At 68.4% G+C, this 19,057-nt stretch overlaps 2 protein-coding genes across 8 annotated transcripts; one reads left to right on the forward strand and one right to left on the reverse strand.

The window, feature by feature from the left end:
* Window positions 1–2,335: 2,335 nt before the first annotated feature.
* DBN1 (drebrin 1) lies at window positions 2,336–13,536 on the forward strand. Its single transcript, XM_030504229.1, is given in 16 exon segments — window positions 2,336–2,741; window positions 6,719–6,774; window positions 6,870–6,982; window positions 7,142–7,216; window positions 7,296–7,442; window positions 7,618–7,695; window positions 7,789–7,940; window positions 8,309–8,372; window positions 8,505–8,564; window positions 8,679–8,793; window positions 9,956–10,093; window positions 10,907–11,038; window positions 11,967–12,475; window positions 12,477–12,536; window positions 12,620–12,722; window positions 12,815–13,536. Coding segments are annotated over 16 exon segments (1,959 nt in total). The 5' UTR covers window positions 2,336–2,655; the 3' UTR covers window positions 12,886–13,536.
* A 78-nt stretch (window positions 13,537–13,614) lies between these two features.
* On the reverse strand, window positions 13,615–19,012 carry PRR7 (proline rich 7, synaptic). 7 transcript variants are annotated; one of them, XR_003994133.1, is made up of 4 exons: window positions 18,114–18,450; window positions 14,692–15,036; window positions 14,397–14,599; window positions 13,615–14,297 (listed from the first exon to the last, which is right to left on the reverse strand). XR_003994133.1 is itself a non-coding variant. In XM_030504236.1 (3 exons), the coding sequence occupies exons 2-3, from the start codon at window positions 14,692–14,694 to the stop codon at window positions 13,882–13,884; spliced, it is 714 nt and encodes a 237-aa protein (XP_030360096.1). In that variant the 5' UTR covers window positions 14,695–15,036; window positions 18,114–19,012; the 3' UTR covers window positions 13,615–13,881. The 7 variants fall into 7 exon arrangements, 6 of the variants coding, with proteins under 6 accessions (XP_030360096.1, XP_030360098.1, XP_030360099.1 ...); XM_030504236.1 differs by having other exon boundaries at window positions 14,397–15,036; window positions 18,114–19,012; XM_030504238.1 differs by having other exon boundaries at window positions 13,615–14,270; window positions 14,397–15,036; window positions 18,114–18,462.
* Window positions 19,013–19,057: the final 45 nt, after the last annotated feature.

A 19,057-nucleotide genomic window follows, 5' to 3' on the forward strand; every position in this document is an offset into this window, starting at 1 on the left:
GTCAGCCCTCGCCCTGCTCCCCCCTGGGGCCTGACTCAGCTCCTTCCAGCTTTCTAGGGAAAATCTTGGCCTTGCATTCCACCTCCTCTGCCTGTGTCAGCCTGGGTTGGATGCCTCATGTCATCTGGGTTGTCTCTCTCTTCATAGCAGGCAGGACCTGCTAATGGAGGCAGAAATTAGTGGGGGGCAAAGCTGCAGCAAGGGGAGATGGGGCAGGTTTTGGACCCTGCAGGGGTGTCCTTACTTTATCTGGCCCTGTCCCTCGGTTCCTGCTCTGCTCTGGCCCTGAGTCCCGCACAGGGACCAAGAAGTGGGGGCACGCGTGGGCCACGTGCACCGGCTCTGGGTGTGCTCCAGCACAGAGCAGCCAAGCTCTTGCTCATGGATGCAGCTGCTGTCCCAAAGGATGGGTGCGAGGCCAAGCCGGCACCTCCGGCTGGAACGGGCTCAGGGCAGTGGGTGTGGGGAAGATCCGCTCCTCCTGCTCTACTCTGGCAGCTGGAATGGTCATTAATAATTGCAGCTCTTACCGTGATGAGCAATTGTAAGGAAAATTGCTAATCTACTGGAAGGTTCTGCTGAGGGCAGGAGCTGGCTGCGGGAGCTGGTTTGTGGCTGCGGTACCAGCTGCAGCAGTACAAAACCCCATCAAAGGTGGGGAGGGAGAAGCAGGACGGATGGTGGCAGGCAGTGGTAGGGCTGAGCACTTGGGCTGAGGCATGTGAGGTGATGGGACAGTCACATCAAGGAGCAGCAGGACATGGCTGAGAAAAGGGACAGAAACAACTGGTGCCTGCCTGGCAGGCCTGGGACGAGCAGGGCTGTGGTAAGTGCCTGAGTGTGAGTCCCAGCTGCAGCCAAGGTCAGGGGAAGCGCACGGGAAGGTGAAGTGATGGCGGCCTCACGTGAGCAGCCACCCAGCCAGCACTGGCTCAGCTGGGACAGCGGAGGACAGGGAAGGGGCAGGGGAAGCAGCCATGCGGGACAGAGCCCGCTGGGGTAGCACGACCCTGGAACAGGTCATGCCAGCTCAGTGCTGGGGTACCTGACCTTGGAGCGGGGCCGTGGCCGCAGCCCGCCTCTCCTTTGTGCTCCTGCAAGGCCTGCACCCATGGGGGGCTTGGTCCCTTCTGCTTGGTGCCCTGTTGCCTCTGGTGTCTACTGATGACACCTCTACCACCCAAGGTGCCTCCATGCTTTGCCGAGAGCAGCTCTTGCCCACCAGCTGCGTGCGCCATGCGAGGGGCTTGTGCTGAGGCAGCGGAAGGAGGGTCTCGGGTGGGATATGGAGGTGGAGCCTGGGGAGGGGCTGCGGCCGCTGCTCCGAGAACAAAGCCTGGCAGCAGCAGGCTCAGGGCTCCCACCATGTCCCCAATTGGGGTCCCACCACATCCACCCCAATGGCAGTGGAACCACTCACAGGGCGCCTGCTGCAGCCCCAGCCCCTGCGCTGGCCCCGGCAGCTGCTCCACAGCTGCTCACACACTCCCGCAGCCTCCGAGGGCGGCTCCGGCTCCGGCCTGGCTCCAAAATGCTGGTGTGAGGAGGGTGTGGGGGGAGCAGGCAGCACAGGCAGGGCCCGTCGCACCCTGTCCCGTACCTCACTGAGCTTGGGGGGGCTCATCCACAGGCAACTCTGAAGGGCTCGGATTGGGAAGTGCCACACCAGCATCGGCCCCCGCCTGTGGGGATCAGTCCCTGTACGCTCCCCACTGCTGCTCTGGCATGGTGACCTCTTCAGCATGACTCTGGGCCGGGATATGGGAAGTGCTGGAGGTCGGGGGTGGTCAGGGCGATGCTGCCTGCCCTGGCAGGAGCATGTGGACCCCGCTAGGAGTCCATACAGAGCCCTGCAGGGTCTGGGCAAGAGCAGCTTTGTGGGTTCATGTGGAGGCAAAACCTCCTGGAAAAGGCACCATTGTACGCAGGGATGGGGGAAGCAGGTGGGTGGTAAAAGAGCCCCCACAAAGGCTGTGCCCGCTGACACCTTGTGCAGAGGGAGGGCATGGCTGGGTCCGTGGGGCAGAGCCCACGGTGCCATGTTCTTGGAGAGGAAACCTCAGGGCACAGGGGCAGAGGGGAGCTGAGGGCACAGGATTCCCGGTGGCCCTAGGGTGGGGGGACAAGAGGCAGAGGACAGTCTGGGGTGCACGGTCTCCAGGAGGGGTAGCACTGGGCACCAGTCCCTCAGGCAGAGGAGATCCCACGGTGCAGAACCACCGGGGGTGCAGGGTCCCGGTGGGAAGCTGAGCCACGCTGTAGCTTTCCGCGGTTCAGTCGCCGGAGCGGGGGCAGAGCATAGTGCAGGCTACGGGTCCCCGCGGTGCAGGATCCCGGGGCCGAGCCGTGTGCGGGGGCACCCCGGGGCGGGTGGGTGCTGCCCGCACCCCCGGGGGCCCGGTGCGGTGCACGGCGGCGCGGCCGGCGGTGTGCCCCGGGGGTGCCCCGGGGGCGCGGCGGGGGCCGGGGCGGGGGCCGGGCTGGGGGGTGGGGGGGCGGAGAGGGGGGGGCCGCCGTTCGCGGCGCTAGGACCGGGCGCGGCGGCGGGCGGAGCCTCCCCGCCGCTCGCCCCTCCGCCCGGCCGCTGCGGCAGTGTCTCGGAGGCGGGCAGGCGGCCGGTCCCTCCGGTCCCCCCGGCAGCATCCCGGCCCCGCCATGGCTGGCGTCGGCTTCGCGGCGCACCGCCTGGAGCTGCTCGCCTCCTACCAGGACGTGATCGGCGAGGACAGCCCCACCGACTGGTGAGCGCGCCCGCCGCCGCCGCCGCCCCTTTGTCCCCGCCGCCGCCGCCGCCCTTTGTGCACGGAGCCGCCCGGTATCACCGGCCGCGCCCCGAGCTGCGCCTCCCGCCGCCCCGGGCCCGCGGTGCCGGCAGCCCCGGCACACAAAGGCGGGCGGGGCGGTGGGGGGGGCGGTGTGCCCGGCCTGCGGCCCCCGATGCCCGCACCTGCCCGCCGCTACCGCCGCACCGGGCCGGGGCGCGGTCCCCGCTTTGTCTGCGCCGGGCCGGCACGTGCGAGCGCCGGGACCCGCCGCCTCCGGGAGCCTCGGGCACGGCCCGACCCCCCGCCGGGCAGCGAGCGCGGGGAGCGGGGGATCCGTGCACAGCGGAGAGGGCCCGGCGGTGCCCCCGGTGCTGGGCCCGGCCCCGGGTCCCTCGCCATTGTCTGGAGCCGGAGCCGCGGGCAGGGGCGCCCGGGGAAGGGGGGGATCGCGGTTCCCTCAGCCCGGCGGAGCGAGGCCTGCGGCCGCGGGGGCACCGGCATCTCCCGATCCCGCTGTCCGCGGCCCCCCAAGCTCTCGGGGTACTCCATCCCCGCGGGGCCGCGGTACGTCGGCCCGGGACCGCCCCGCCGCGGGGTCTGCTGCGGGCTCGGGGCTAGAGGGCCCTTCCCCGGCGGGACCCCCGCGCTGCCCTGCCCTGCCTTGCCTGCACCCTCTGTGCGGGGCACCCCGTGCTGCGGGCGCCGGGGCCCCGCTGGATCCAGGCCCCGCTGCAGCCGGTGCAGCAGCCCGCAGGGAGCATCTCCTCATCACCCTCCAGGTCCTCCAGCGCCCACTCGCATCTCCCAGCCCCACCCGGGTGCCGTGGGGCTGGCTGGGGGTGTCTGACCCGGGACCCTCTCCTTGCCCCCCAGGGTGCCTGTGCTTTGTGGTGGGGGGGATGCTACTGGCACCCTGGGCTGCAGCCTGCTGGGCAGAGCTGTGTGCTGGATGCATGAGCTGTGTGCTGGATGCATGCTATTAGTGCTGCTGTCTTATGAGGGTGCTGACCATACACCCACCACCCATCCGCGGCGCACCCACTGCCCAGCTCGGGGTATCCAGCACCCTGGGGTGCACACCACTTTAGCCAGGTCCCTGCTCTTGGGACAGGGCTGGGAGTCCCCCGGGTTTTGTGGACCTGGGCGGGCACCCCTCAGCCCCAGGTCCCTGGGATGCCCCACACTCCTGCTGCCAGCCCAAGGGCGCTGTGGGGAGCATGGTGTGTGCCGGCCAGGAGGCAGCTGTCAGCCCTGGGTACATCGCTTCCCGGCATCTGCTGCAACGAGCCCTCCCTGCCAAAGCTGCTGAGAGCAGCAGAAACGGTTCCCTGGAAGGCAAGCTCCTGGGCTAGGCCCCCCCGTCCCGGTTGGGCCCCCCCACCTCCAGCACTGAGCCCCATCCAGGCAGCGAGCCCCTGTCATCCCCATCCTCAGTGCTGAGCTTGCTCCAGCATCCCCAGCCCCTCCATCCCATGGTCACTGGGGGTACCCGGCACTCGATGCCAAGTGGGAGCAGCATCCCCACTGCAGGGCCCAGTGCCCGGGTGCAGGATGAGGGGTGATGCTGGTGGAGCTGTACTGGGCAAGGTGATGGGGAATGGGGACCATCCCCCCTGGTGGTGGCCCAGTGTGGCTGAGCTAGGGGCTGAGCCAGGGGCTGTGAGGACACTGCGCAGGAGCCCAGCCATGGGCTGGTGCCGAGGGATGCCGTGTTCTTGCCCGGCTGGGATCCCTGTGTTTATCCTGAGATCCCTGTGTTTAGTCCGGGATTCCCCCTGCTCCAGCCCGGTCCTGGAGGGTCCAAGCGTCCCCTCCCCCTGCCCGGCCCCGCGGAGGCTGCTGGGGCCCATTACTCGATTGGAAAGGAATTTGGTGCTGCTTTCTGAGCACGCCGACTCCCTGGAGCTCCCAGCCACATTGGAAACACATGTGCCCAGGCTGGGGTGGGCGGGCTGGGGCGATGCTACCCCTCCCCGGCCACAGTGTGGGGTCAGGCAGCTGTGGATGCCCCATGTGTGCTGCTCCGGTGAGCCATGAGGCCATGCAAGGGCAGTGGGGCCACTGTCCCCTTAGTGGGGTGATGGGGGATCCTCACTGGAGTCCCCGGCCGCATGGAGCCCACCTTGCCTGCACTGCACCGGGCATCTCTAGTGACCCACATGCCTGGAGCCCAGGGGTGGGAAGGGGCTGTGTGGGTTAGGTGGAGGGGTTAAAGCCCATGGAAGGGGGTTAGCGATGCAGGATGCTGCCTGCACCCACTGTGACACGGTTGGTCCCTGCTGCCTTTGTGCTCGGCTGTGGGTTCCTGGGGCACCCCTGGGGATGCTGCTGGCCCCGCTCACCCCTGGACTGGAAACCTCTGGATCGTCCATCCAGGGATGTGCTGCCAGGCCGTGCTGCTGGGCTGCATTCTGGGCACGGCTCTGTTTCTGCTGCAAGCCCCAGCTGCATTCGAGCATCCCTGGGTGCAGGCAGCAGCACTGCACTCAGCTACCGCCCTGCATGGCCCCGGGGGAGAGAGAGCAAGCAGTGGGTGCCCCCAGCACAGCACGTCCTGGGCCGGGGCTGCAGTTGCAGGCAGGGGCTGCGTTTGCCCTTCCCCAGCGCAGCATCACAGACGGCGCTTTGCAGCTGCTTTGCCAGCTCCAGGCCGGGAGCTGGCGCCGGCTGGGGCGGCCGATTAGCGGGATCGGGATATGCGGATTAAAGTCAATCTTGTTGGTGCAATTATCTGCGGCTTGCTGCCAGGGGCTCAGGACAGTGGGTGCCAGGGGGTGGAGGGAGCCCCCCTCCCCATGTTACACACCCTCCTGCCTTCCCCTTGTTCTCCAGCATCCAGGGTCCAGCCATGGCCCTGGTTTGGGGGTGGCTCTGCTCATGGGGACCCCTCCAGTTCCCATCCCCCAGGCTGTGGCTGGAAGCCTGGTGAGGACAGCTCTGCTTGGCACTGGGGGATATTAGTTCTCTGACAAGCACCGCACAGGCGCCGCCAGCCGAATGCCGATGGGCAGAGCCTCACCAGTGCAGGGATGGGGGGGTCCAGCACGGGCAGCACCAGCTTTCCGGGTGCAGCGTGTGACGGTGGCAGGAGGTTTGGGTGCCTGCCAGGCCCCGGCAGATCCCCGCTGCCTGCCTGCCTCCCCCGCTCCCCTCCACTAATCACCTCGTCATCGGGGCGAGCTGCATCCCAGCTGGGATGGGGGGGTTGCCATGGCGATGGAGGATGCTGGTTACCTAGCAACATCCATCCCCTCGCCCACTTGCCCTGGACCAATTTGGCGTGTGTTCTCCCCCCCTCTGTAGCTGGCTGCATGCCCCTAGGGAGGTGCAGGCTGGTGGGGGTCCCCATGGAGCCCCGGGGGGGCTGGCCAGGGTGCAGTGGGAGCGAGAGGGGGTTTCCCATCCACTGGGAATGGTTTCCAAGGAACAGTCTCCATGACGGCCCCATCACACCCCGGCGGCACATTGATTTGCTGCTGCTGGTGCACCGGCATCCTCCCCCGGCCTGGTGCCTGCCGGGCTGGCGGCTCACGCAGCCGGGCACGTGAGCGGCCCCGAGCTCCCTGCTGGGCTGGGGGGCTGGCCCCAAAGCCGGTCGGTCACCGGCAGGGTCGGGGGGAGGACAGGGACAGGCGTGTGAGGAGCCACAAGGCTGCAGCAGCTTGCGTCATGGCGCGGCTGCCAGCTGTTCCCTGTGTCCAAGTGACCCTTCTGTCCCCAACCTTGAGACCCTGCCTGCAGGGAGGGGGAATAGCCCTGCCCGAAGTCCTGCCTGCCCTGCCTGGCAGCTTGGCCCTTCACAGTGGTGAAGGGTTCGGGGTGGCTGTGCGGCAGCTTGGGGACACATGGACAGTCCCCCAGGACCTGCTCTGACCTCAGTGTTATAAGGATGGGGAGGTGGGGGGCTGCCCCATGCTCCCCCCAGCTGTGGCTGACCCACGCTGTCTCCCCAGGGCCCTCTACACATACGAAGATGGCTCTGATGACCTGAAGCTGGCAGCATCAGGAGGTAAGTTCCTCTGTCCCCACAGCTCAGCTCTGCCAGCCTTTTCCCCGGCACCCATCCTGGTGCTGGGTGGACATGGGCTGATGGTGCTGTGCCAGGCGGAGGTTTGCTGGAGCTCTCCGGCCACTTTGAGATCCAGAAGGTGATGTATGGCTTCTGCAGCGTCAAGGACCCCCAAGCCGTGCTCCCCAAATACGTCCTCGTCAACTGGGTGAGTGGTGGGTTGCTATGCTGGTGCGGCTGTGCCGTGCCCACCGGAGCCATGGTCTTGGCAGGGGCATGGCTGGGTGCAAGGCCAGGGAGGATGCGGGTGTCCCCCTGTCCCACTGCCCATGGTAGTCACCCTGCCATCCACCCCTGACTGCCATAGGTAGGTGAGGATGTGCCGGACGCCCGCAAATGCGCCTGCGCCAGCCATGTGGCCAAGATTGCCGAGTTCTTTCAGGTGGGTGACACTGGGAAAGGGGATGATGTTGCCAGGGCACAGACTCTCATCCCTGATGGCTGCTTTGCCCCCTCCCCAGGGCGTGGATGTCATTGTCAACGCCAGCAGCGTGGAGGACATCGACCCGGGGGCCATCGGGCAGCGGCTCTCCAATGGTCTGGCCCGTGTCTCCAGCCCGGTGCTGCACCGCCTGCGGCTGCGGGAGGACGAGAACACCGAGCCCGTGGTAATGTCCCCATGGAGGCGATGGCAATGGTGGTGGTGATGGCAGCGGGCACAGGGCATCCCTCCCGCCCGGGGCTCCTGTCTGCCGCAGCCCGTCACCCCGTGTGCCGCTTACTGTTATATCCCCCCTCGCTGATCCCAGCCCCTCCGTCCCCCCCGCCTCTCCTCCGTCCCAGGGCACCACGTACCAGAAAACTGATGCCACTGTGGAGATGAAGCGTCTCAACCGGGAGCAGTTCTGGGAACAGGCCAAGGTAGGGTATGGGGAAGCAGATGCGAGCCCCTGGGGAGCGGGGTGAGCCGTTGGCAGGCTGATGGGCAACCCTGTCCTTCATCCCCTCCACCAGAAAGAGGAGGAATTGCGTAAGGAGGAAGAGCGGAAAAAGGCCCTGGATGCCCGGCTGCGGTTCGAGCAGGAGCGGATGGAGCAGGAGCGGCTGGAGCAGGAGGAGCGGGAGCGGCGCTACCGGGAGCGCGAGGAGCAGATTGAGGAGCACAGGCATGGCGGGGGCTGCGGTGGGGCTTGTGTGCGAGGATGTGCATGTCCAGGGTGGCTGCGAGCGTCTGGGTGGGCGCATGGGTGTTTGTTCATGGGAAGAAGTTGTTCCCTGTGAGGGCGGTGAGACGCTGGCGCAGGCTGCCCAGAGAAGTGGTAAATGCTCCATCCCTGGCAGTGTTCAAGGCCAGGTTGGACAGAGCCTTGGGTGACATGGTCTGGTGTGAGGTGTCCCTGCCCATGGCAGGGGATTGGAACTGGATGATCTTAAGGTCCTTTCCAACCCAAACCATTCTATGATTGTATGATGGGGTTGGGGCAGGGGCTGGCAGGAGCCAGTGCCCAGCCCCTCTCCTGTGCCCCCGTCACAGGCGGAAGCAGCAGAGCATGGAGGCAGAGGAGGCCCGGCAGCGCCTGAAGGAGCAGTCCATCTTCGTAAGTGCTGCGGCAGGAATGGAGGCAGGGTCCGAGCCGGAGCTGCTGCCTGGCATCACCCCAGGGAAGGGCTTTTCCCAGCCGGGTCCCTAGGGCATCCCGGGGCTGGGGGGTGACGCTGTGTATCCGCAGGGGGAGCAGCAAGACGAGGACGACAGGCAGCAGCTCAGGAAATCAGAGTCAGAGGTGGAGGTGAGTGTGGTGTCAGCCATGCCCGGTGCTGGACCTTGCTCCCAGCCAATGGTGCCCACGGCATGTGGGGAGTTCCTGGCGGGTGTTGGGCCTCAGCCTCCCCCGTCCCTGCAGGAGGCTGCTGCCATCATCGCTCAGCGGCCCGACAACCCCCGGGACTTCTTCAAGCAGCAGGAGCGGGTGGCATCGGGCAGCAGCGACGCCATCTCGCCGGGCAGCCACAGGACAGGTGAGGGGGTGGGGGGCTGTGGGCACCAGGGGGGCACAGAGAGCCCCGGGGGAGCAGGTGAGTGCAGTGCCACTGGGGCTCCCCACAGCTCAGTGCATCGCAGCAGGATCTGGGGGGACCTGTGATGCGGGGAGGGGGTGTCCCCTCTGCTGTCCCTAGCGCCGCAGTTGCGGGTGCCGGGGGCACGAGGGTGGCAGGGGGTTGTCCTGCTCTGCTGTGCCACCATCACCACCACTGCCACCGCACCTCATGTGGCCCCTGCATCTGGGGCAGCTTGGCAGGGGCTGGATGTTGGGGTGTCTTCAGCAAGGGGGGCTCATCCTACTCCTTGCTGGGTGTCGTCCATTCACCCTTCATGGCACTGTGCTGGCAGCCAGGTTGGCAGTGTGGTCGGTGTGGCTGGGGTGAGCTGCTGGAGGTCCAGGGTGGCTTGGGAACTCATCCCATGGGGGCAGCTGTAAGAGCGAATGGGGCACCCAGTGTGCTCCTGGCTGGCAGAGGATGCCCCGTATTGAGGCTGGGCTGCCCCACAGTGCGGGGTCCAGCCCTGGGATTCTTTGTGGCTCTAGGGTAGGAGCTGGCTGTCCTGGTGGGCACCGTGGCCATGGGTCCATTCATGGCACAGCGCTGGGGGTCGTGCTGGGGTGCTGTACAATGGGGCTGTGCCGGGGGGAGCCTGTGGTGTGTGTTCTTGCTGTGGGGTCGTGCCATGGGTCATGCCATGGGCTGTGCCATGGGCTGTGCCGTGGGGCTGTGCTGTGGTGTTGTGCCTCAGGGCAATGCCGTGGGGCTGTGCTGTGGGTCGTGCCGTGGGCTGTGTGTTGTGGCCGTGCCATGGGGCTGTGCCGTCAGTTGTGCCGTGGGTTCATGCTGTGGGGCCGTGCTGTGCCTGAGCAGATAGTTGGTCCCAGGGCCGTGTCCTGGCCTCTCTTCCCACATGGCCATGCAGCACCACCTTCCATTTTTCTGTCCTGCTGTCTTTCCATCCTCTTGTCCTGCCATCCTCCCACCCCGCTGTTGGTGCTGCTCCTGTCCTGCCGTCCTCCCATCCTGGTGCCTCCGTGTCCCGGCCCTGCCATGGCTGCGCTGAGCAGGGACTGACCCATCTCTTTGCTCTCTCTCTCTCTCTCCGTCCGTCCGTCTGTCTGTCTTTCTCTCACAGGTCGTCTGCACTGTCCTTTCATAAAGACAGCTGACAGTGGGCCGCCTTCCTCCTCCTCCTCATCCTCTTCCCCCCCGCGGACCCCCTTCCCCTATATCACCTGCCACCGCACCCCAAATCTCTCCTCTTTCTTTCCATGTAGGTAGCTGGGAGCCCCTGGGCGTGCAGCTTCGGGGGGCCGCGCCACGGGTGGCTGCCCCACAGCCCACCCCAGCCCCACGGCACATGGAACCGACAGCAGAGGCAGCGCCGCTCCCATGGGCACCCTGCACACCTCAGCTGGGGCTGGCCCCATGGCGGGTGCTGTGCCTCTGGGGTGGGGGGATGCAGCAGGCTGTGCCCATGGGGCAGGTTGTGCCCATGGTATGGGAGGGGGGCACCGGGCAGGCTGGGCCTGTCAGATAGATGGGGACAGGGCAGAGCTGTACCCATGGGGCACGCTGTGCCCATGGGGCAGGCAGGGACAGAGCAGGCTGTGCCATGGAACACGTAGGACTGTGCCCATGGGGCAATGTGGGATGGAAAAGGCTGTGTCCATGGGGCAGAAGGGGCCGGACAGTGCTTGGGGCCGTGTGGGACTGTCCCCGCCCCTAGCCAGGAGTGGCAGGGCACAGAGCTGTGCCTGCAGAGGCTGGGCAGTGCCAGGGCCCAGCAGGGTGATGTGTGGGCAAGGCTGGCGTGCACCATGGCACGTATGCCTGTGCCCATACCTGGCAGATGTGGGGTCTGCGGCTGCGCAGGGCCGGTGGGGATGCCTGGAAGGGGACATGTTAGTTGTTGCACCCATGGGTGCCTCTGCCCCACCACTGCAGGACGCAGTGGCAGGTACATGGTGATGTGTTTGACAGCTCACGGTTGGCGTGGGGCAGGAGCAGGGGCGGTGCTGGGGGGCCAGTACCCCTGCCCATGTGGGCACCCCCCCACACACCCCCCTGTCTCCCTTGTCCGCAGGCAGCCAGTCGGACGCGTACCGCAAGGCCTCGACAGCGGGCTGCAGCCCCTGCGAGCGCAGCCCCGCCGCCACGCCGCTGGGCACGCCGGGCACCCGCGCGCCGGGTGACGACACGCCGGCAGCGCCCAAAGGTGGGCGCAGGGCTGGCACTGCCCGGGCTCATCCCTGCAGCGCAGCCCCTGCTGCAGCCCCGCCACCCTCCCTGGCATTGCTTTGTGCACCCATGCTGCCCCATTTGCATCCCTTGGTATACCCCCCGCCGGCTCTGCTGTGTCCCCCAGCACATCCCCGCCATATCTGCTGCTCCGCACCGGTGCATCCCCGCCGTCTCTGCTGCATTCCCCCCCCAGTGCTCCGCCGTCATTGTTGCATCCCTGCTGTCTCCAGTGCATTTGCTAACACGAGTGCATCCCTGCTGTCTCTGCTGCAAGCCCTCACAATCCCCATCTCCAGTGCATTTCCCAGCCAGTGCATCCCTGCTATTGCTAGTGCATTCCCTGCTCCGAACATCCCTGCCACCTTTGCAGCATCACCCCAGTGCAGTTCCCACTGTCTCTGCTGCATCCCCCAATGCAACTCTGCCCTATCTGCACCATCCGCGCCAGTATTGCTGCTTCCTTCCATGCATCCCTGCTATCCCACTGCATCCCCAGTGCGTCCCAGCCAGCTATGCTGCAGTCCCTGTATGTCACTGCTCCATCCCCACTGGCCCTTTCCACACCTCTGGTGCATCCTAGCTTTCTCTTCTGTATCTTCAGAATGCACCTCTCCTTGTCCCCTCCACATCCCCTGAGTTTCCCAGCTACTCTCCCCACTCCAGTAGGGCCCAGTCACACCCCAAGGGATCACCTTGCTCCCCCACCATGTCCCATCCACCCCGGTCCCCTGGTGCATGCCATTGGTCCCCTCTCTGCCCACCCACTCCCACCCATCCCCACAGCACCTCCCCATTGCACCCACTCGAAGGAAGCCCCCCAAAACGCAGCCCTTTCCCTGGGTGTCCCTGGGCCCTGGATGAGTTGGGGGCTGCCCCCACTGACTGCTGTCCCCCCCTTGCAGACACCCCCAGCCCCAGCACCCAGGAGGCCGAGCCAGCCACCCCCGAGCAGCACTGGCCCTTCCCGGGGCCCGAGGACAAGGCCACCGAGCCCCCCGGGGACGAGCCCAGCCCCAGGCCGGTGTGGACAGCGGGGGGTGACATCCTGGGGGACCTGGTGACCCTGGAACCCGCTGAGCCCTCCCCGCCACCCACGGCCACCGAGCCGCAGCCCGGGGGGACCCCCAACCCCGAGAGCCTCATCGACCTGTGGCAGAGCGATGGGGCCACCCCTCCGGCCGCCTGGCCCCTGCCTGCTGCCCCTGTCCCCGAGGGGCCCCCGGCCGTGCTGCCTGACGAGGGGCCCCTGCTGAGCCTGGACGAGCTGCCCGAGCCCCCCGCCACCTTCTGCGACGCGGAGCAGGAGGAGGAGGAGGAAGAAGAGGAGGAGGCAGCCGGCGGGGGGGGCCCCCAGCCCGGGGGGCTCGGCTGCCAGAGTGCCCCCCAGGAGGATGCCCCGGGCCGAGAGACCCCCCCCCATCACCAATGGGGAGATGGCCCCCAAAGATGGGACGCCAGGTCGTGGGGAGCAGGTGAGCATCGCCAGGGGGTGGTGGTGGTGTGGGGGGGTGATGGCGTGGATGGGGGGGTCCTGACCATTGCCCCCCCACCCCAGGCCAGCGAGGGCTACTTCAGTCAGTCCCAGGAGGAGGAGGTGCCCCCCCCCGAGGAACCATCGGCCAAAGCCCCCCAGCCTGTCTTCTACAACAAGCCCCCAGGTGAGTGGGGACAGGGGAAACACGGGGGGAGTGTCCATTCCTCTATGGGACATCCCCACCATGCTGACCCCACCCTTTCCTTGCCCCCCCAGAGATCGACATCACATGCTGGGATACGGACCCCCTGCCCGAGGAGGAGGAGAGCTTCGGGGGGGGTCTGTAAGCTCGGGCCCCGCTGCCGGCACCCGCAGCTTGCCCCGGCCGGCGCGGGGCATGGGGGGGGGCCACAGCCGGGGGCCGGGACCCCTCGTCACCCCGCTGGGGCCCTGCAGGATGAGGCCTCCGGGTGGGGGCCCCCCCGCTGCACCCCCACCCCGGGGCACCTTTTGCAGTCCCCCCATCCCCCCTCTTTTTTAAGTTGTCGGTAGGAGCCGTGTCAGCCCCCAGCCCCCCATTAGCAGCCCCCCCCCCGCTGCCCTAGCACCCCTTTGGAGGGGGGGGACACGACACACGCTCGCATCCCCTGCCCAGCTATGGGACAGGGTCCTCGTTCTCTTCGTGCCCCCCCCCGGGAGTCCCCAGTACTTTGCACGAGTTAAAAGAAAAAGAAAAAAGGAATAATAATAATAAATGAATATGGCAATAAAGTGACCTGACCGAGGCGAGGCTGCGGCCAGCAGTGCCCCCCCCAACCCAAGCCCTAGCAGGGAGCTGGCATGGGGATTTCACACCCCAACCCTTCTTCCCTTGCTGGGACCCGCCCCCCCCCCCCCCCTTCCCTCTCCCTTTCCCCATTTCCGGTGACTGTTTTTGGAAAGCACAAGTTCTGTACCGGCAGTGTGCTCATGTCTGTTAATAAATAAAGCGACTCCCATGGGGGCTGCAGCCTGCTGGGGGGGGTGCAGGGAGGGCTGGGGGGGTCCCCTTGACGCCAGCCCGCCGGGAGGCGAACCCGAGCCACAAACTTTTATTCTCAAACTGTAACAAACAAAAAAATTAAGAAACAGAGCAGAGTCCGGGTCCCCAGAGCCCCCGGCCAGGGGGGGGCCAGCGGGGGCCAGATGGGGAACCAGCCCCTTCCGCGCCGGCGGTGATGGCCCGCGCCAGGGCGGGTGTCCCCGGGGTGACGGGGGCAACCAAAACCAAATTCCCCCCCCCCTCCTCCTCCAGTGCCGGAGGGGCACCCGCGGCAAGGTCCGGGGGTCCCCCGGTGCCGCCGTTAGACAGCGGTAGTCCTGCCGAAGAGGGGCATGGAGACCGGGAGGTGCCAGGGTCCCGGCTCGTAGGTGTCCCTGCTGCTGAGCTCAGAGTCCGTCCAGCTGGGAAACATGCGAGGGGAGCACTCTGACTGCAGGTAGAGGTCCGGGCAGGCAGGGCCGGGGCTGGCCGAGCGGGGCAGGTGCAGTGCGGAGCCGTAGCCGGCGTCCAGGAAAAGGGGTTTGTAGCTGGGGGGCTGCTCCTGCTTCTCCAGCCGCTCGTGGCTCAGGAATGGGGCGTTGATTTTGCGGTAGAGCCCCCGCGTGTCCATCAGCACCTCACTGTATGGCGGGGGGGGCTCCGCCATCAGCAGCGCTTCCTCGTAACACGGCGGCTTTGACAGGTCTGACTCTGCAAGGCAAAGCCCCCCCCGGACCCCTGCTGCCATCAGTGCTGCGCCCCGGTTCTCCTGCCGTATCCCCCCCCGACACCAGGGAGAGGCGCACATTGTGCCGACATCCCCTCCATGCTCCTTACCGTGCCGGCAGCTCCAGGGCCGGGGGGGAGGGATGTGGTGGGGGTGGTGATGGTGGGGCTCGAGGCGCAGGCGGTGGGGAATGGCGATGCCGGGGGGGCTGCCCCCATAACCCTCGTAGTGCAGCGGCTCCAGCTCCAGCGCGCGCAAGCTCTGCTCCCGCAGCCGCTCCTCCTGCTGCCGCTTCACCCGCCGCCGTAGGTAGCTGCAGAAGCAGCACAGCAGCACGATGAGGCCCCAGATGAGCCAGAAGCCCGCGAAGCAGGTGAGGAAGGTGTAGGTGCCCTGGGACATCACCATCTTGGCTGCCGGCCCCGGGGGGAGGCCACGGCCTCTCCCTGCCCTCGGGGTGGGGGACGGGATGCTCAGGGCGGCGGCAGGGCCAGGGCAGGACCCGATGCTGTCAGGGCTACCGAGGGCATCTCCCCGGGCTGTGCCCGGCGGCGTCTCCTCCGGCCCGCGGGCGCCCGCCGTCAGGGGTCCATCCTCGCCATGGAGCCGGGGGGGGCTGGAGCGGGTGGGTCAGGCCTGGGTGCGCTGGGCAGGCGGCGGGGCAGGGGGCCGGCGGGGTGGGCGGCGGGGGGACGGGGCCGGCGGGGTCCCGCTGCCCATCGCTGGGAGGGGGCCTCTGGGGAGAGGGCCCTGCAACGAGACAGACGCGAGCGTGAGCGTGGCGGGCACGCGGCCGCCCTGTTCCCATGGCGACCGGCGGGGAGCCCCACGTGCACCCCCGCCATCGCCCCCACGGCGGCAAACCTGCACCCAACCCCAGCTCCCTGCCACAGCACTGCCAGGCACCCCGGGGTGTGACATGGATGCTGCGGCCACCGCAGCATCGACACCTTCAACATCAAGGGGTGTCCACTGGTATCCCCCCGCTCCTGCCCACCCAGTGCACCCCACATCGGCTGCAGAGCCCAGGCAGATCAGCCCCCTGTGCTGCCAGCAGGGAGCCCCGGGGTGCCTGAGGAGGAGGAAGAGGAGGAGGAGGGACGTGTGGAGCTGCCGGCTGCCTGCAGCACGTGGCACTCGTGGGAGCACGTGCACCGCGGCCATCACTGGCCTCATGGCCACCAAAGAGGCTCAGGGGATGGTGGCACCTTGACTCGGTGGTGCAGGGCGATGGGAATGGTCACCCCTGTCAGGTCGCTGCCTTTAGGCAGGGTGACAGCTTGGTCATGTTCAGCCAGGCACCAAACAGGGACAGCGCGTACCGGGGTTGGGGGAAACGTACATCAATGAGTGGGGAGCAGCACCCATGGGTGCTCACAGGCAGGCATATATGCATCCGTGAGGATCATTATTATCATGGTATGGAAGAAAATGGAGTTGCCTGTGGGAAGGAGTGTGAGTGCTGGACTGGTGGTGGCTGAAGGCAGAGGGACCACAGTGGCACCATTGCTCCCACGTGCCTCCGCTCGGCAAAGAGGTCCCTGATCACCTCGTGGGGCAGGGTCGAGGTGACTATGGCAGGGCCACCGGGTGCCAGGGGGCTGGCAGGGCAGCGGGAAGGGCAGCGGGGCCGGAGGGCTGAGCCCAGCCGGAAGGAAGGAGGGACGGGGGAAGGAAGGAGCTGGGGGCCCTGGCTATGCCCTGCGGGCAGCGATGGGCAGCAGGGGTTGCTCCATCACACAGATGGAAGCGGGGAGAGGGTCGGTGTCGGGATGTGGGTGTCTGGGGAGGGGTTGCCCCTTTCCTAGGGTTCCCCAAGCTGCCACCGCTGCCTGGCCAATGCCAGGTCGGTGCGGGCAGAGCTCGCCAGTGCCGGCAGCAACAGGGTCCGCATCGGCAGCCTGGGTGTCCCCGGGGGCACCGTGCGGGAAGGGCCGCGGGTCGAGCAACGGGAGAATGGCCGGAGGAACACCGGGAATGACGGCGGGGGGGGGGGGGGTAGACTGACGGCGCCTGGAGACCGGGGGCGTTTGCAGCCGGGGGGAGCGGGGCTGCCGGGGCCGTGCGGGCTGCGGGAGGAGCGGGGCCGGGCTGGGAGACACCCACACCGTGGGGAGGGAAAGACCGGCCGCCCGGTTGGGAGCAGCCGCCGAGCCGCCCCGCTGTCCCCGGCCGCGGCCTGGGCCCCGCTGCCCGCGTCGCATCCCCGCCCGGTGCCTCCGGCGGGAGGGGGACACCCCGGCGGGGACCTCCTCGCTCCCGCTGCCGGGCGCGGCAGCCCCCTCCTCATCCTCCTCCTCCTCTTCCTCCGCTGGAGCGCGCTCCCGCCGGGCACGGACCGGAGCCGCGCGCCCCGCTACGCGCCGCGCGCCTCGGCCCTGGCCGCCGGTTGCCGGTGCCGGCGGTCCCGCGCGCCCCCGCCCCGGCCCCGCTGCCTCCGCGCCGCGCAACAGGCGGAGGCGTCGCGCCCGCTCCCACCGCGGCTCCCGTTACCGGCGGCGGCGCACGTGGCTCAGGCGGCGGGCGGCGGCTTCATAGGGCGGCGGCGGCGGGAGGGGAGGGGGGGGGGAAGGAAGGGAGCCCGGTGCGCGCCCGGTGCGCGGCGCCGCCGCCGCCTCCCGGCGCTGCCTTTGTCTCCGGTGAGCGCTCCCGCGCCGCCGCCGCGCGCCGCCCCGCCCGGGCTCCCGCCCCGCCGCTCCGCCCCGCCCTCGGCTCGGGGAGGGACCCGGGAGCCGGCGGACCCCCCGCACCCCCACCCTGGGACCCGCCGCCGAGCGGGGGCTACCAGCGGGGGGAACGGGCACTGCCACGGGAATCCCCTTCCTCCCCCCCCCCCGGGGAACGGCCACGGGGTGCCGGTGGCGTGAGGGCCGTGGCATCCCCGGGGGTGGCCGCGGGAGACCCACGAAGTGGGGGCCGGGGATCCCCCCCGCGTGACGGCGTCACGGTCCGGGTGGGGTGATGGTCCTGCGATGCCCTGTGGGGTGATGCTCCGTGGGGTGATGCCACGGGCTCCCGCATCCGGTGGTCCCGCACTCGCCCGGGGGGTTGGTTGGGGGGTGCCGGAGGATGCCAGCCACCCACTGCCGCGGTGCCAGCCGCAGCCTCCTTGGGTGATAGTCACGGGCTCCTCCGGGGTGGCGGCCGGTGAAGGGACAGTGACAGGGGCAGCTCAGCCGCTCAGAGACCTTGACAGCCCCCATTGCAGTGGGGCACACGGCTGTGCGGGGCAGGAGGCCAGCCTGGCCCCGAGGACAGCGAGGGACAGCGGTGGCACTGGGTGACACAGGGGGCTGCCCTGGTGGCAGCCCGAACTGCCATTGCCCCGGAGCAGACCCCTCGCTGGCCTCATGTCCCCTTGCACTGGGGCTCCCCCGGCCATTTGCCATCGGGGCCGTCACCAGCTCTTCTCTGCTGCGCCCAACGCTGGTGGTCACGGTCCCCATGGGAAACCCCCCCAGGCTCATTGGGACAGGGCACAAAAGCCCCGCTCCCCCTTCGCTGCACCCTGAGGCACCCTGGTGACAGGGCAGAGCCGTGCCAGAAGCCGAGTGGATGAGCGGGTGTGGGTCCCCACGCAGGCTGTGACCCCGCCGCCGCTTCCTCCCCGTGGGCAGGGTGACGGCCGCACACACGGCGCATTGTTCTGCCGGGGCCTGGCCGGAAGGACTTCCTCCGTCCCAGCCAGGGGACGACCCGGGGCCGCCGGGCGCCCGCACAGGCAGGCAGAGCGGCTGCGGCAGCCGGCCAAGCCCCGCCACCTCGCTCGGAGCAGGGCCATGGTGGCCATGTCTCCCCCGGCCCTCTTGGCTGCGGCCCCGACTCACCTTGTCGAAACTCGCCTCCTGCGATCGGACCTCAGAGCGTGGCCGCGGCCGCCCGGCAGAGCCGGCTCGACGGTTGTGGGGGTGCCCGAGCAGCACCCTCGGCGGGCAGGGGGCTGCGGCCATGCAGGGGGGCTCGGGTGCTCCCTCGGGGCGTGGGTAACGCAGAGGCGGGGGGCACGGCGGGGCCCTCAGGCATCGTCAGGCCAGGGCGATGGCGGGCGGGGGGGGGCCAGGCCTCCGGCCCCGCCAGCGCCGGGGGCCGGGAGCTGCCTTCCCCTTCCCCACGGCGGCGGGGGGAGGCAGGCGGGGGAGCACTCCCCGAGCCACATGGTGGGCTGGAGGAGGAGCCGTTGCCCAGGCAACAGCTGAGAGCATCCTTCACCCCTGAAAATCGTGTGCCGGCGCTGCCGCCACAGCCCCACGGCTCGGGGGGGCAGCACCCCGGACCCACAGCGCCCCAGCGCCCACCCAGAGCTCGGCCAGGGGCTGCCGTGTCCGTGGGGCACAGCTGCAGCCATACACCAGCACCCCCTGACCTACATCCTGCTCTCCCCCCACCCAAGGACAGGGATGAGGATGAGGCACCCCCCAAATGCTGGGGCTGGGACGATGCTGGGGAGGGGTGGGGAGCTGGAGACAGGCAGGGCCCCCTCCATGCCCTGCTCAAGGCAGGGGCTGCCCAGAGCCCGGCCCTGCCCGCACAGCCACGCTGACGGGGTGACAGACACCACTAACACACTGGTGACCCCAGGACCCGGGTGCCACAGCCCCGGCAGTGCCGGTAGGGCGGCACCACATCCCCCGGCTGGTGCGGTGGGAACAGCAATCCCCAAGCAGCCCCATCCCCCCACCCTGCCTGCTTTCCTTCCATGGCTGCAGAAAATTCCTGGATTTTACCCCAAGATGCCCCCTCCGAGTGTGAGAACTCCTCCTCAGCCTGCTCC

This window comes from Strigops habroptila, chromosome 12 (genome assembly GCF_004027225.2).
Source record: "Strigops habroptila isolate Jane chromosome 12, bStrHab1.2.pri, whole genome shotgun sequence".
NCBI classification, from domain to species: Eukaryota; Metazoa; Chordata; class Aves; order Psittaciformes; family Psittacidae; genus Strigops; species Strigops habroptila.